The sequence below is a fragment of the Heteronotia binoei genome, chromosome 21 (genome assembly GCF_032191835.1).
Source record: "Heteronotia binoei isolate CCM8104 ecotype False Entrance Well chromosome 21, APGP_CSIRO_Hbin_v1, whole genome shotgun sequence".
NCBI lineage: Eukaryota > Metazoa > Chordata > Lepidosauria > Squamata > Gekkonidae > Heteronotia > Heteronotia binoei.
In genome coordinates this window covers 81,281,256-81,296,541 of record NC_083243.1, presented here as the reverse complement: position 1 = coordinate 81,296,541, position 15,286 = coordinate 81,281,256, and the positions used below count along the sequence as shown (strand labels likewise).

The 15,286-nt window shown below is 41.5% G+C and overlaps 1 protein-coding gene across 1 annotated transcript in view; it reads left to right on the top strand.

The window, feature by feature from the left end:
* The window catches only part of SPTBN5 (spectrin beta, non-erythrocytic 5), a 215,039-nt gene that overhangs the window by 126,671 nt on the left and 73,082 nt on the right, over nucleotides 1-15,286 (top strand). The window contains exons 37-42 of the mRNA XM_060262355.1: nucleotides 548-662; nucleotides 1,821-1,934; nucleotides 5,302-5,426; nucleotides 8,374-8,540; nucleotides 12,527-12,711; nucleotides 13,693-13,770. Coding sequence (XP_060118338.1) covers nucleotides 548-662; nucleotides 1,821-1,934; nucleotides 5,302-5,426; nucleotides 8,374-8,540; nucleotides 12,527-12,711; nucleotides 13,693-13,770 — 784 coding nt within the window. The remainder of the gene's footprint in view (nucleotides 1-547; nucleotides 663-1,820; nucleotides 1,935-5,301; nucleotides 5,427-8,373; nucleotides 8,541-12,526; nucleotides 12,712-13,692; nucleotides 13,771-15,286) is intronic.

The following is a 15,286-nucleotide window of genomic DNA, read 5'->3' as shown; positions in this document are numbered from 1 at the left end:
CTTTAGAGGTAGTTTTGAAGTTGGAGTGGTTGAGGAGGGGAGCACTGAATGTTTGGATAACTTAAAATCTCTACAGACAATGCACACTGTCACTGCATGCACCCAGGACAGACCACTCCTACCACCCCACCCTCAGATTCATGTATATGGTGAGTTTATTAGAGTTTTTCTAGATTTGACACTCCCATGGTCCCTGTATCTCTAGCTAGTCAAAAATAAATAAGGCAGAACAAATGAATGAAGGAATCAGAAACCTAAATGTTAGTATTTCAAAGTAACGTGAGCCCAAATTTTAGAGGAGGATTGTTAGATACTCTTTGGGAGGAGACCAGTCTTCGCTGCAAGTTCATTACTTATGGTATGATCTATTTATGTCATTTCCAAAATTAAATAGAATGTGTGGGTGTGTGTATAGATTCTGTGTGGGAGAGCCCTTATCGGAACGTCATACTAGACCCAGAGAAATGATGGTTACTTTATAAAATCAATGACTATAACTGCATCTTTAATAGTCTAATTTGTTAAGATAATGTTGTTTGAACAACAGGTGGAAGAATTTCCATGGTGAATTGAAGGCATACAGGAGGAAGTTGGAAGGAGCTCTAGAGATTCATGCCGTAATCAGAGAAATTGATGACATAACCGAGAGAATCAGTGAGAAGGTGATTTTCTTTTAACATAGAGTTCCCATTATTGAATTCATGATGAATTTCCCTAAGTGGATAAAAAGGAGAAATGAATGGAAAATGCAAGCATATTTATAGAATGCATGCACAAGACAAATGGAGGGGAGATTCTGCTATCTCCCCTACCATCTCTGTGTTTGGAAATATCTACAAAATAGTCAAGAGTACAGAAACAACTGGCTGGTATCTTTCTATTCCACTCAACACTGGTTAAAGTCTTCCTCCAGTCTAAGGAATCATCCTCTAACAGAAGCAGCTGTTTGGCCAGAGCAGGAATCACTCTATTGGAGGAATTCTCCACAGGCTTCAGACTTTGCTGAGCTGTGCAATAGGATACAAATCCTTAACAGAAGTGGACATAGAATCATGGAGTTGAACAAGATGACCTCTAGGGTCATTTTGTCCACCCCCCTGCAAAATGCAAGAAATTCACAAATACCTCCCCCCCCCCCCAAGTTCATCCCTTCCCCCTAAGTTCTGCCTAAGTTCACAGAATCAGCATTGCCGTCAGATGACCATCTAGCTTCTGTTTAAAAACCTTCAAAGAAAGAGAGCCCATCATCTCCCAAGGAAGCCTGTTCCACTGAGGAACTGCTCTGTCATGAAGTTCTTCATAATGTTTAGTTGAAAACTCTTTTGATTTTATTTCAACCTGTTGGTTCTGGTCTGATCCATAGTTACATCTTATATGTTTGGTGTGTTTGTAAATTTATAAGAACAGATAATCATCTAAAAGCTTTATATCAACTGCCATAAAAAGAATCACTTGTAACTTCCCAGTGTTTGTTCGGGGCTAAAATCCAGATTAATGAGCAGTGTCTGATAATAAATATCTGATTTGGAACTAAAGAGGGAATTTTGGTTCAGAAATACCCGAATGCATGCCCCTAGTTAATAGGAGGAGGCAAACTGGAATTTGGTGCTGAAATTCCCAGGTTTGGATAATCCTGAATTTTCTTGAAATGCAAAAAGCTTCTTTAATTCATTAAATTATACTTGCTCTGTTATAAGTATATGTAGTGCAATTACAAATCAGTTTAAGATTATAGCATCAAGGATCTTAAAAAAGAGACTGAAACTTTTGTTTAAAAAGACTAAGTTGTGATCTTTTTATTTTTGTCCTGCTTTCTTAAGAGTGCACTGATACAATCACTAGTCTCTGGGAAAGATGTAGAAAGTGTAGAAAACCTAATACGGAGACATGAAGAAATGGAGAGAGAGATCGGTATCATTCTATCCAATATGGAGGTAAAAGATGGGAAGTCATTTGAACTTGTGACAAGAATGCTAATTACTATGTCCAATGTCTACTGGAAGTTTCTCCTGAATAAGCACTGATCTGAAACCAATGTTCTAATTCCACTTATTCCTTATTATTTTCAAGCGGATCATTACTGTTTGCAATCAGACTTTGCCTGCTGTTTAAGGACGCTAGTAATTCACAATGAAAAGGATGGTAATAAAGCCATTAAACACTATAGGTAGGGTTACCAGGTCTGTGCTGGAAAATACCTGGAGACATTGGGGGTGGATCCAGGAAATGATGGGGTTTGTGTAGGGGAGGGGCCTCAGCACAGTACAATACCATAGAGTCCACCCTTCAAAGCAGCCATTTTCTCCAGGGGAGCTCATCTCTGCCAGCTGGAGATCAGTTGCAAAAGAGGGAGATCTCAAGGCCCCACTTGGTGGCTGGCAGCACTAGCTATAGGATCTGGCCTGCATGATCGAGACCTGGGTGCAACAGGGAAAGACAGTAACTCTCTCCCAAATGTCTCCCCTGCGTACCCGGTCCTGCACCAGCCACAGACTAGTGGGCGGGAAGGTGGCGGGAAGGTGACACTGCTGATATGGGAGGCTTACTCCTTTTGGTGGTCCTGCCTCCAAGAATCACCAGCATAGAGTGTTTCGGCCTGTTATGGGATGTGGGGGAGAAGTTGGCTATCTGGCTGGTGTACTGACTGCTTAATGCAATGGCCAGTGCCTTACCATCCCTGATGGAGGCCGTAGCTGGCTGGATGTTGGAATACCTGCAGCTTTTAGTCCTGGGTGAATTCAACTTCCATGCCAATGACACAGACTCCATGAAGGCGGCGGACCTGGTGTCATCCATGGCGAAACTAGGGTTCTCACAATATGTCACAACTACTACCCATCAGGCTGGGCACAAGCTGAATTTGATCTTTGCGGCGGGAGTTACGGTGGACCAGATTACTGCCACAGCAGTGCCATGGTTGGACCACTATGCCCTGAAGGCCCGTATGGTTGTTTCACCACAACCTGTTTAGGCGGCAAGCATATTTTGGCTCGGCCACAGATCCAGATGCACCCTATGCAGTTTCAGATGGCACTATGGGATCCTTGGCCCCCTGGCAACTTTCTAGATGATCTAGTGGAGACGTGGCACCAACAACTCTCCACAGCCATTGACAAGATTGCTCCCCAGCACCCTCTTCATTGCCATTCATAGCTTGCACCATGGTATACCCTGGAATTGCAGCTGATGAAACAGCTGCTTAGACAGCTAGAGAGGCAATGGCAGCGTACTTGCGACGAAGTGACAAGAACATCTTATAGGCTGTTTATGAAGACCTATGGCAGTGAGAGCTACAAAGAAGGTTTACTTTGCAGCCCAGATTGTGTCTGCGAACTTTCGCCTGGCCCAAATGTTTAGCACTATTCAGACACTTACAAATTTTCCACAGAGCAAACCAAACAATAGGAAATTGGAAACTGGCTGCAAGACTTTCACAATTTTTTCACAGATAAAGTTCTGTCATTTCGCCGTGACCTCCCCGTCAATCTTAATATAGTAAGTGAACTCGAAGCCTCGAGCAATTACAGGGCTTTTTAAATGACACTTCCATGTTAGACCCATTTCGATCCAGCTTCCATCCGAGCCACGGGATGGAGACAGTACTAGTCGCCCTCATAGACGATCTCCTAAGACATCTGGATCAAGGCAGTTCAGCAGTGCTGTTGCTATTAGATCTGTCGGCTGCTTTCGATACAGTCAACCACTAACATGTATGTTACATGTTAAAAAGTAAAATAGGATGGGAAAAACTTCTGAGAAAGAAATGTCCTCATTTTGGTCCAGGCTTATAACAATACAGTGATTAGCAGACATTCCCACATTTTGACATGTTACTGTTTTATTTGTTTCTCATGCTCATTTACCCAGATCAAAGGTTTGCTTCATTTGTTACTTTTACTATTCTGTCATTGGATCTTAAATTTGTACCATTTTGCCTACCAGTTATATGTAGCTCTGCTCACTGTACCTGATTCCTCGACTGATGAAGTGTGCTTAGAGCATACAAAAGTTTATATTCTGAATAAAACTGCGTTGGTCTTAAAGGTGCAACTTGACTCTTACTTTATTCACTAGTAAGGCAGCTGAGTTTTGCTAACTTGGAGTGTATGGGTATAGCATAAACTTGAAAGAGTCCTATAAGAGCGCTCAGAAAGAGGGAGGGATCCTGTATGCTAGCCAATAATACCAAGTTCCTGGTTCTGTTTCAAGATGTTGCACAGTGTAAGTTGAATATAATGTGCTAGGGCAGAACTATATGTTAGATGTTGATCCATGACCTTTAAAATGGCACTTTTCCTTTTATAGATTGGAGCTACAATTCCCAGGGAGTGTCTGGAGGGGAAAGGGAATGTTATCTTTTACCCTCATGTCATTTCCTCCCCTAAAGTCAGTAATTAAGTTGCTTTTATCGGGGTGGGGGGGGGGGGACTAGTGAATTGTCTGTAGCTGTTGCTCAGTGAAACAATTCTTAGTCAATTATTTAATCTGAATCAGCTTGCATATGAATGAAACAGTATTTTCAAAGGAGCAAAATGCGTTCTAGATTTAGATGATGCATATATATCAAGCAGCATCTTTTAAGAGGCATTTGCTCTTTTGTAAACATTGCTATCAGCCCACATTTATGTATTTTTTAACTTTTTATTTTGAACTGTTTATCAAATAGTACAATATAAATAGTACAAATATAAAACCAGCTTGCAGAACCATAATTATAACAGCAACAACTACAAATAAAAAAAATATTGAAAAAAAGATTAATAGAAGGCCTTTTCAGCCCTGGCCCCTGCCTGGTGGAATCAGCTCCCTGTGGAGATCCAGGCCCTTCCAGAATTACTGCCATTTCGTAGGGCCTGCAAGACGGAGCTGTTCCACCGAGTTTATGGTTGAGATAGCGGGCGTCCTATTATTCCATCACTTGGCCTCCCTTGTGGTGACATCATGCTTATTACAGGGCAACTGCTATGCTGTGCCCTGTCCGTTGGTGGTGCATTTTATTTATTGTTTTTACTGTTTATTTTAATTGGTGTTTTAACTTTGATATGTAGGTTTTTATTGCTATTTTATATGTTGTGATCCGTCTTGAGCCCGTTTACGGGAAAAGGCAGAATATAAGCCTATTAAATAAATAAACAAACTATATTTCTTTGGAAGTGAGTTTTTGACCCTTATATGATTTTCTATATAGAGAAGTAAAGGAAACCATTTTTTCTAAAAAAGTAAGACTTAAATAAAGGCTTTCAGCAGTTGAGATCTGTTCCCAAGCTTATACTTATGTGGATCTTCATGTGTTCCTTTCAGGCCCTGGAACTGGAATCCTTTCCACTTTGTAAGAGAAATCCATCCTCTATAAGTGACAAACTGACTATGAAACAAAAGGAGATGAAAAATTATTGGCTACGACTCCAGGGCCAGGTCATGCAAAGGTAAACATATTGGCAAGCCTGCTATATTAAATGTATTTTACGATAAAGTCATACTGCCTAATTGTAAAACTCTGCTCACATTAGTAGTATTGTTATATTGAAGTGTAGAAAGCTTTTATCTCACTTTACCTTTAAATAATGCACAAAGAAACTTACAATAAAAATATAAAATATAGTTTTTTAATTAAGACTTTGAATAAAACCCCAGCAAAAATATGATCCAATTGTATACTGGGAGAAACCAAAACGAAATGTTGCTGGGAGAAAACCAAATTGTTTACTGGGAGAAAACCAAAATCACCAAAAGGTGATTTTAACTATCCACAGATTGATTGGGTCAATATGTGTTCAGGTCGAGAGAAAGAGATTGAGTTTCTAGATGCTCTCAATGACTGTGCTATGGAGCAGATGGTCACAGAACCTACCAGGGGAAGGCGATCCTGGATTTGGTCCTAACTAATGCCCAAGCTGTTTATGAATGAGAAGCTGAATGCAATTTTTGCCTCCGTCTTCACTGTGGAAGACGAGAAGTGTTTGCCCGCTCCAGAACCACTAATTTTGGAAGGGGTGTTGAAAGACCTGAGTCAGATTGAGGTGACAAGAGAGGAGGTCCTATAACTGCTAGATGAATTAAAAACTAATAAGTCACCTGGTCCAGATGGCATACATCCAAGAGTTCTGAAAGAACTCAAAGTTGAACTTGTGGATCTTCTGACAAAAATATGTAATCTTTCATTGAAATCTGCCTCCGTTCCTGAGGACTGGAAGATAGCAAATGTCACCCCCATCTTTAAAAAGGGTTCCAGAGGAGATCCAGGAAATTACAGGCCAGTCAGTCTGACTTCAATACCGGGAAAGTTGGTAGAAACCATTATCAAGGACAGAATGAGTAGGCACACTGATGAACACGGGTTATTGAGGAAGACTCAGCATGGGTTCTGCAAGGGAAGATCTTGCCTCACTAACCTGTTACATTTCTTTGAGGGGGTGAACAAACATGTGGACAAAGGAGACCCGATAGATGTTGTTTACCTTGACTTCCAGAAAGCTTTTGATAAAGTTCCTCATCTAAGGTTTCTTAGAAAACTCGTGAGTCATGGAGTAAAAGGACAGGTCCTCTTGTGGATCAAAAACTGGCTAATTAATAGGAAGCAGAGAGTGAGTATAAATGGACAGTCTTCGCAGTGGAGGATGGTAAGCAGTGGGATGCCGCAGGGCTCAGTACTGGGTCCCATGCTCTTTAACTTGTTCATAAATGATTTGGAGTTGGGAGTGAGCAGTGAAGTGGCCAAGTTTGCAGTTGACACTAAATTGGGGTCATGGTAGATAACTCACTGAAAATGTCAAGACAGTTTGCAGTAGTGCGATTGCAATAAAAAAAGCCAACGCCATGCTGGGAATTATTAGAAAGGGAATTGAAAACAAATCAGCCAGTATCATAATGCCCCTGTATAAATCGATGGTGTGGTCTCATTTGGAGTACTGTGTGCAATTCTGGTCATCGCACCGCAAAAAGGATATTATAGCATTGGATAAAGTGCAGAAAAGGGCAAGTAGAATGATTAAAGGTCTGGAACACTTTCTCTATGAAGAAAGGTTAAAACGCTTGGGGCTCTTTAGCTTGGAGAAACATCGACTGCGGGGTGACATGATAGAGGTTTACAAGATTATGCATGGGATGGAGAAAGTAGAGAAAGAAGTACTTTTCTCCCTTTCTCACAATACAAGAACTCGTGGGCATTCAATGAAATTGCTGAGCAGTCAGGTTAAAATGGATAAAAGGAAGTACTTCTTCACCCAGAGGGTGATTAACATGTGGAATTCACTGCCACAGGACGTGGTGGTGGCTACAAGCTTTAAGAGGGGATTGGATAAAAATATGGAGCAGAGGTCCATCAGTGGCTAGTTTTTAGAGCTGTTTGTGTGAATTTAGAGGCATTTGTGTGAATTTTTTGCAGTATTCGCTCCTTAAGACGCACACACTTTTCCCTCCACTTTTTTGGGGGGGGGAAAGTGAGTCTTATGGTGCAAAAAATACGGTATATATATATATATATATATATATATATATATATATATATATATATATATTGGCCACTGTGTGATACACAGCGAAGGTCATCCTCCTGATGACCCATTCTGGGTGTATCGAATGTTAGACTGCCTTTATGAATAGCTGGATTAGCCCAAATGTCTGCAGCTGGAAATGGTTCACATTGTCTTGATGGAGCAAGAGATATGATTGTATTAAGCATACGTTGAAGTTTAGCATTAAAATGTTTTCTGTCCTTGAGAACAAATATGCCACTTGAGCTGGGGGAGATTGAACAATTCCAGCATGCCCTTCCTCTTTCCTGGCTGAATCCAGGTGTCTTTATGAGACTCTCCAAGTTTCAGATCCCCTTGCATTTAAGCTGTAAAAAGGGGTGGCTATTAAAACAACTAAGTCCAAACTAAAAGGGGGACCCCACAACGAAGGTGGTCTTGATTGGAACGGAGGCAAGGTCTTTACAACAAAGTGAGATAAAAGCTTTCTACACTTCAAAATAACAATACTACTAATGTGAGCAGAGTTTTACAATTTACAGCCCCCCCCCCCAGAACCCCATATGGGGGTTCAATTGGGGATTCAACATGGATCAATTCTCCATTATACCCTAAGGGTATCAGTCTCCATAGGGTATAACGGAGTGTCCAGCAGACATTTCCTCCCCCCCTCCAGTTTCTGATAACCCTAAAGTGGGGGGAGGGCCTCCAAACTTGGGGTTCTCTGCACCCTACTGGGGATTGGCAACCCTATTAGGAGCAGTTCCCAGAGATTGCTGCCACTGCAGCCCAGCTCAAAGGTAGTTGGTGGGGCCTGGAGCTGCCCCAGGATTCTTCCTGCAAGTCTTCCAGGCCACCATCTGTAATAACTATAATAATGTTTCTGTTGTTTGTATGACAGGAGGGAGAAACTGGCAGCCTCTTACCAGTTGCAGAAGTTTAAATCTGAGATGAAAGAACTTCTAGACTGGATTCAAGGAATCAGAGGACCAATGGAGTCCGGGAGTCTTCCTAAAAGTTTAGCCGAAGCGGAAAGTATGCTTGAAGAGCATAATGAACGAAAGGCAAGTATGAGTAAAATAGGCCAGTGAGAGTAATCCCCATCTTGGAATACATCAATCCCACGATCCTCATTTAGAGGGCAGTCCTGTGCAGAGTTCTGGAAACCAATAGGCTTAGACTTGAGTAATTCTACAAATGATTGTACTATTGGATTCCTAAGAATATGTGTAAGATGCTCGATTTCAATATCTTTGACAATTGACAACTCATATGTATAAGAATAACAATCCAGCTTTCATCAAAGGATCACACCAAATTGTTAGTACTTTTTGCCACAGTCCAAAAAGCTACTCCAGGTATTGAGAGGAAAGTGACTTAACAGGGGCCAAACAATAAATTTTATTTATTCACTTACTTATTTCATTTAAACCCACAATTTCTCTCCAGTAGGAACCGAAAGTGGTTTATATTGTTCTCCTGTCCTCCAATTTATTCTCACAAAAACCTTGTGAGTTAAGTTAGGCTGACAGTATGTGACTGGCCCAATATCTCCCAGCAAATTTCCATGGCAGAGTGGGGATTTGAGCTTGTATGTCCCAGATCTTAGTGTAACAACTGCACTTCACTGGCACACAATCCATCTCCGTAACATGGTTGTCCTTTTTGGTATCACCAGAGGCTCCATTAAAAGCATAACACAGAGAGCTTCATGAACTAACCTCTTTTTAAAAATCATGTGACCAGAAGGCTAATTTTCAGGGAGGAGGGTAGTAAAAGCGGGGTGGGGGAAGGTTAAGCTTTCCCTCCCACACCACTGTTACATTTGCTTCAGCAAAGCAAATAGCAATTCCTTGGAGCTATTTCAAATTGAGAGTATAGCGTGAGGAAGAAAACTTTAAAAAAACAACAACCAAACCTCTCTTATCTCATGGTCTCAATTGGAATTGCCCTCCACCCGCACACGTTTGATTTTTAAAGAAACAAGAATTTACTGGAATGCCCCCCCACACACACACACAAACACATTTGATTTTTAAAAGAAACAAAAACATTGGGAGCTACATTCACAGAATTACCAGCATCATATGTAGATCTGCCCTTATTTGGAATCATAGATAATAAATCCCCTATGATGGTGGTCAAATGGAGCTTTCCTATTGGCTTCCCATGCACTCCATAAACCATTGGCCCATTACGGCTCAGTCAGCATCTCTGGACTCCCATTGGCTGACTCCCCTGTCCCTTGCCTACTGCAGGCCTGGGAACACTGCACAAACCACCAAAACAGTCTTACCTCAGAGACAGACACATCTCCAATGTTTCTCTGTGTCCTCTCCATCAGCTGGCCTCAGAAAGGACTGCTGCTCTATTGCAGCCCTATGAAGCGTTTCCTCAGAGAGCATGGAAGCCGCCTCTTTCCTGACACTCCCTCCCTCCTCCCCTCAGCCTCGTCCCAGGACAGATGAGGATTGGGTCACTGGGAAAGCTGATAGCCAGAGGCTGTTGCTAGGCAATAAAGGGAGAGCACTCAGCTGAACATAATACCATTGAGTCCACCGTCCAAAGCAGTTATTTTTCCCAGGGGAAGAGAGATCTGTTATCTGGAATTCAGTTGTGATCCCAGGAGATCTTCAGGCTCCATCTAGAAGTTATACAATAGCACAGGTACCAGTGTATTAAGCACAATATATCCTTCAAAACCTCACTGGTTGAATTATCACTCACACACAAAAAGTGTGTAAACAAACATTTAGTGCACAGTTTATAATAAGTCCATACAGCAAAATAATAGAATGAACACCCACATGACGCTCCCCCAGACTGTTTTCTAAAGTCAGTCTCAGAGGCACTACCTTCAGCCGCTTCTTGCAGTTCAGAATCTGGGTGGAGACAAGGGCGTCGTTCAGCACAACTTCTCACAAAGAGATCAAAAGACCATATTTTCTGGATTTCTTAGGGTTTCGTTGGTTTTACCCTTCGTCAGTCTTCTCTCAATTCAGGAGAGCCAGTAGCAGAGACTTGAGCATGTACGCGTTGATTTGTGATTGAATTCTTTGTACTGTGGCTCCAGTTAAAACAGCATTGAGAGAAGACTGACAAAGGGTAAAACCAACAAAACCGTAGGAAATCCAGGAAATATGGTCTTTTTATCTCTTTGTGAGATCTCGTGCAGAATGACATCCCTGTCTCCACCCAGATTCTGAACTGCAAGAAGCGGCTGAAGGCAGTGCCTCTGAGACATGACTTTAGAAAACAGTCTGGGGGAGCTTCGTGTGGGTGTTAGTTCTATTATTTTGCTGTATGGACTTATTATAAACTGTGCACTAAATGTTTGTTTACACATTTTTTGTGTGTGAGTGATAATTCAACCTGTCAGGTTTTGAAGGATGTATTGTCCATCTAGAAGTTGGCTACCCTAGGCTTGGCAGCACCCTCTGTGTCACTTGATGCCACCGGACTGGCATGACTTAACTAAGCCTGGCTGCTTGCTCCTGTTCAGCAGCAGCCCTCCCTAGGACGGTGTGACTTAGCAGTTGTCAACTCCAGGTTGGCAAATTCCTGGAGATTTGAGGAGTGAAGCCTGGAGAGAGTGAGTTTGAGCACTGGAACCTCAGACAGGTACAATGCCATAGACTCCACCTTCCAAACCAGCCATTTCCTCCTGAGGAACCATTGTTGCCTATCTTCAGGTGAGGGCTGGAGATCACTCGGAATTACAACTGCTTTCCAGATGGCAGAGATCAGCTCCCCTTGAGGTGGGGGGTGGGGCTGAATGCCTTCACTTGGGTGGGTGGGAAGACAGCAAAGGGGGCACTTTTCCAGAGCCTCTTTCTAGAGCTCATTGTATTTTACTTCACAATGGGTCTTATTCCTAATATGGAAATATTTTCCTTTTAGGCACTATTGGAGATGAAGAACATACCACTTGTATTTGTTACCAATTTTCTATTGTACCATTCTACTGAATTTCCTTATTCCTAGACCCAAAATGCCCACCTGCAGATCAGTGAAAAGGAACAAATGAGATGAAAAAATGGACAGCTGTAGCAAACCAAAAATTCAGAAATAACCCAACAGAACAGTGGACTTAGGATTCCTAATGCATTGTTTTCACTTATGGGGCTAAATACTTTGAAACAAAACCTGTAGAGGAATTTTTGGTGAGGAGAGAAGGCTCTTCTCCTTGCACACGTGGCCTGCATAGGAGAAGTCAGTATACCAGAGAGCCAATATGGCTAAGTGGTAAAAGTGTCAGAATGGGAAGTTCTGGGTTCAAAAACTTGTTTGACATGAAGCTCATTGAGTAATCTTAGCTCAGTCACCCACTCTCAACCTAACCTACCTCACAGGATTGAAGGATAAAATGGAAGAGGGCCACCCTGAGCTTCTTGGAGGAACAGCAAGATAAAATGGTACGGAATAAATAATCTTTCATTTACTTAACTTTAACATCAAGAATCCCATGGAAAAGCATATTGTAATACAACCATCTGGAACATTTTCATGAGTAGAGTAGGAAGTTGAAATCTTAGAGCCAAACCAGATGTGTGTTGAGTGTTCTTAGATCAAATAGTGGTCACATTATGACACAGGGGAGAAGGCTCTCCTGCCTGCACACCAAAGTCCACACATGTGAATGTTAAAAAAAAAAATTACTGTGAGCTCCATACACAGAATTCCCTGCGTACATCAGGATTGGCCCCAAGTGGCAGTATTTGCTGTGCTGTTACCACACTCTGTGTTATTTTAAAAAGTAATTGATATTGGAGACCCCTGTGATTTATTGCTAACATTTCCCAAGTATATCCCAGTTTCAGCTTGGAAAACAACCAGCTTTTGCTAAAACAACAGATCAAATAATCGTTTTTCTTTGTATTTGTTCCCCGAATTTCATGTGTTGTTACAGTGCCATAGCCCAAGAATGAATAGGTTTTCTATGTAGACATTAGTATTGAAAGGTTGCTGTACAGAGCCCCTGAAGACCTGTATCCTGGATAGCTGGCTAGGGGCAAGCATTTTGACCTCAATCTCTTCCAATATCTTCTAGGCAGAGATTGAAGCACAAGGAGAAAGGCTGAGTTCATTAACCAGCTACGGTAAGGAACTTGCCAACTCTGGATATTATGCAGCCCATGAGATCCACCATTTCCTCACCAGACTACAGGAGGCTTTGGATGAACTGAGCCAGGTCTGGCAAGAACAAAATCTAAAACTGATTCAAGCTAAGGATTTACAGGTGGGTGAAGAAGTGGTCTGTGGCTGTAGATTAGGAGCAGAACCAGCTCAGTGCAGAAGTCTCTGCTTGAGGGATGGAGAGAGTAGCAGTTCTAGAGTTATGCCATGAAGTGCTATTCCTAATCAAAATGGTGGTGGTGGTGGGGAGATACCATGAAAGACAACTGCATCACTTGGTCTCTCTGTTTTTGTTCTTTAAAAGAACCTTCACTTAAAAGAAAACTGGTGTGTGAGTAGAAGGCTGCAAAGTGAGTTGTGGATGACTGAGGCTGCTTCCTTCTTCAAAATGTAGTCATATGGGTCCCTCTTATATAATATAATAATTGCATGCTGTCAAGTTGCAACTGACTCATGGGGATTCAGGCAAGAAAGGAATAGAGGTGGTTTGTCATTGCCTTCCTATGCATAGCAACCCCAGTCTTCCTTGGTGATCTCTCATCCAAGTACTAACCAGGGCCAACCCTGCTCAGTTTCCACACTCTGACAAGATTGGGCTTGTGTTGGCTATTCAGGCTGCTCACTCTTATATAGTGGCTTCTTTCCCCCACCCTTCACCCCCACCTATGTTTTGTAGCTTGATTCCCATCTAGAAATGTGGGAAACTGTTCTATTTCCCAGAAAAGTTGTTTCAGGACTGTGTTAAAGAAAACTTGAGCTATTAAGAACAAAACCTTCCCTTATCCCTTTTCCTCCTCCATCTCATCTATATGAGAGACAATTCTCTTGTGGAGTTTTCAAGGCAACAGATGAGCAGAAGAGGTTTGCCACTGCCTTCCTCTGCATAGCACCTCCAGTCTTCATCTGTGGTCTTCCACACATGTACTGATCCTGCTTAACTTTCAAACTCTGACAAGATTAAGCTAGTCTTGGGTATTAGGGGGTCCATAGCGCATATTTACATGCAAGCAAGTCCAAGTGAACTTTGCACTATCCTGATTTCACAGGCAAAAGACTTCTCATGTCTTTTCTTCCTCCTTCACAGAAATTCTATGGCTACATGGAGGAGAATGAAAGCTGGCTGAGCAGCAAAGAGGCCTTTCTAGCAAACAAGGATCTGGGGGTAAGTGATGCTTATTCAACCAAGGAGAGAATATGTTGGGAGAGACAAGAAAGTGCAACATAATTATCCTTAGGAAAGCATGATTTTTTCTTCCAAAGATCCATCTTTGAATCTCCTAGTTACCTGCTTTTGTGTAGTAAACATGACTTTCTTCCCCACATATATTAGTTACTGATGTTCTTGTTACTACTTTTTTTTTTATAACTCAGATTTTATTATAGACTCATTACAATTACTACCTGTTCCAACAGGTAGGTGTACCATAATAACAAATCAAAAACAACACAATTTAAAGATATCTCAAGTGTTACCATTCCACACCACTTAATATATATATATATATATTTATGTCTATTTATATTTTCTATATTTTTTATAGCAGAGGAATAATGAAGCTTAACAATGCTAATTTCCCTAACAGCTTTTTAAAACTTAGTGCCACACGCATTCAATATAACTTCTTATCTTCCTTCTTCTTCTATATCTTGATTATTCCTTCTACTCTCAAAAAAAATCCATAAAGAATAAATTCTAACAATATATCTCAGTCCCTGGAGACCTTAAAGTTTAAGGTCAAAAAGAAACTCTTTCTTCTTCACCTGGACTGAATTAAACAAGGAGGGAAATTACCCAGGTGCTCTCACCAGCTGTCCCCACCCAGCTCTTAATTTCTGAAAGAAAAATCAATAATTATAAATTATAAGTTTCTTCAGCTTTTCCCTTTTCTTGTTGCTTCAATTTCTTTTAAATAGAGTCCATATTTTCTTCCAGATTAACATAAACTTCCTCAGTACATACACAGGTTGTCCTTGGAGGGATGGGAGGAGAGCATTCCTTTCTCTTATTAACTCTTGATGTAGGAGAGGAGGGAGTTAACTTGGATAATAGTATCTCACCCGAGGCTGCGTCATATGCTGTAAACGAAGTGGAGCCTTTTTGGACACATAGTTTGCCTGATTGTAGCCATTTATATTTAATTTTTAAGTCCCGCAATTTGGCAGTTGTGCCCTTAAGGTCTCTTCTGATTCTTAAAAATTCAGGAGGGAGATCCGGAAAGACCTGAATCTTTAACCCCTCGTAGTCCAAGCCTCCTCTCTCCCTAGCCTCTGCAAAGACTCTTTGCCTCATTCGATAATCCTTAAACTGCACCACAATATCTCTGGTATAAGACAAATTGTCTTCACATACCTTGCCTACACGATATGCTTTTTGGGTGAGTGGAAGAACGACCTCCAGGTGGATTACTTCAGCAAGCCAATTTGCCATGAATATATATACGTCCATTTCTGCTTCCACATCCAATTTAAAGCCTCTAAATTTTAGGCACAGCTCCCGGCTACGAAAGTCCACTGTTAAAACCCGTTCCCTCGTCCATGCATCTGATGTTATCTCTTGAGCTTTTTTTAACGCTTCTTGTGCCATCAGGGTTGCTTGCTTACAAGAATTCTCTAATTCATCCAGACGCTGACACATTGGTTGAAGCATAGAAGTTATGTCCTCTCGTATTTCTTGTCTT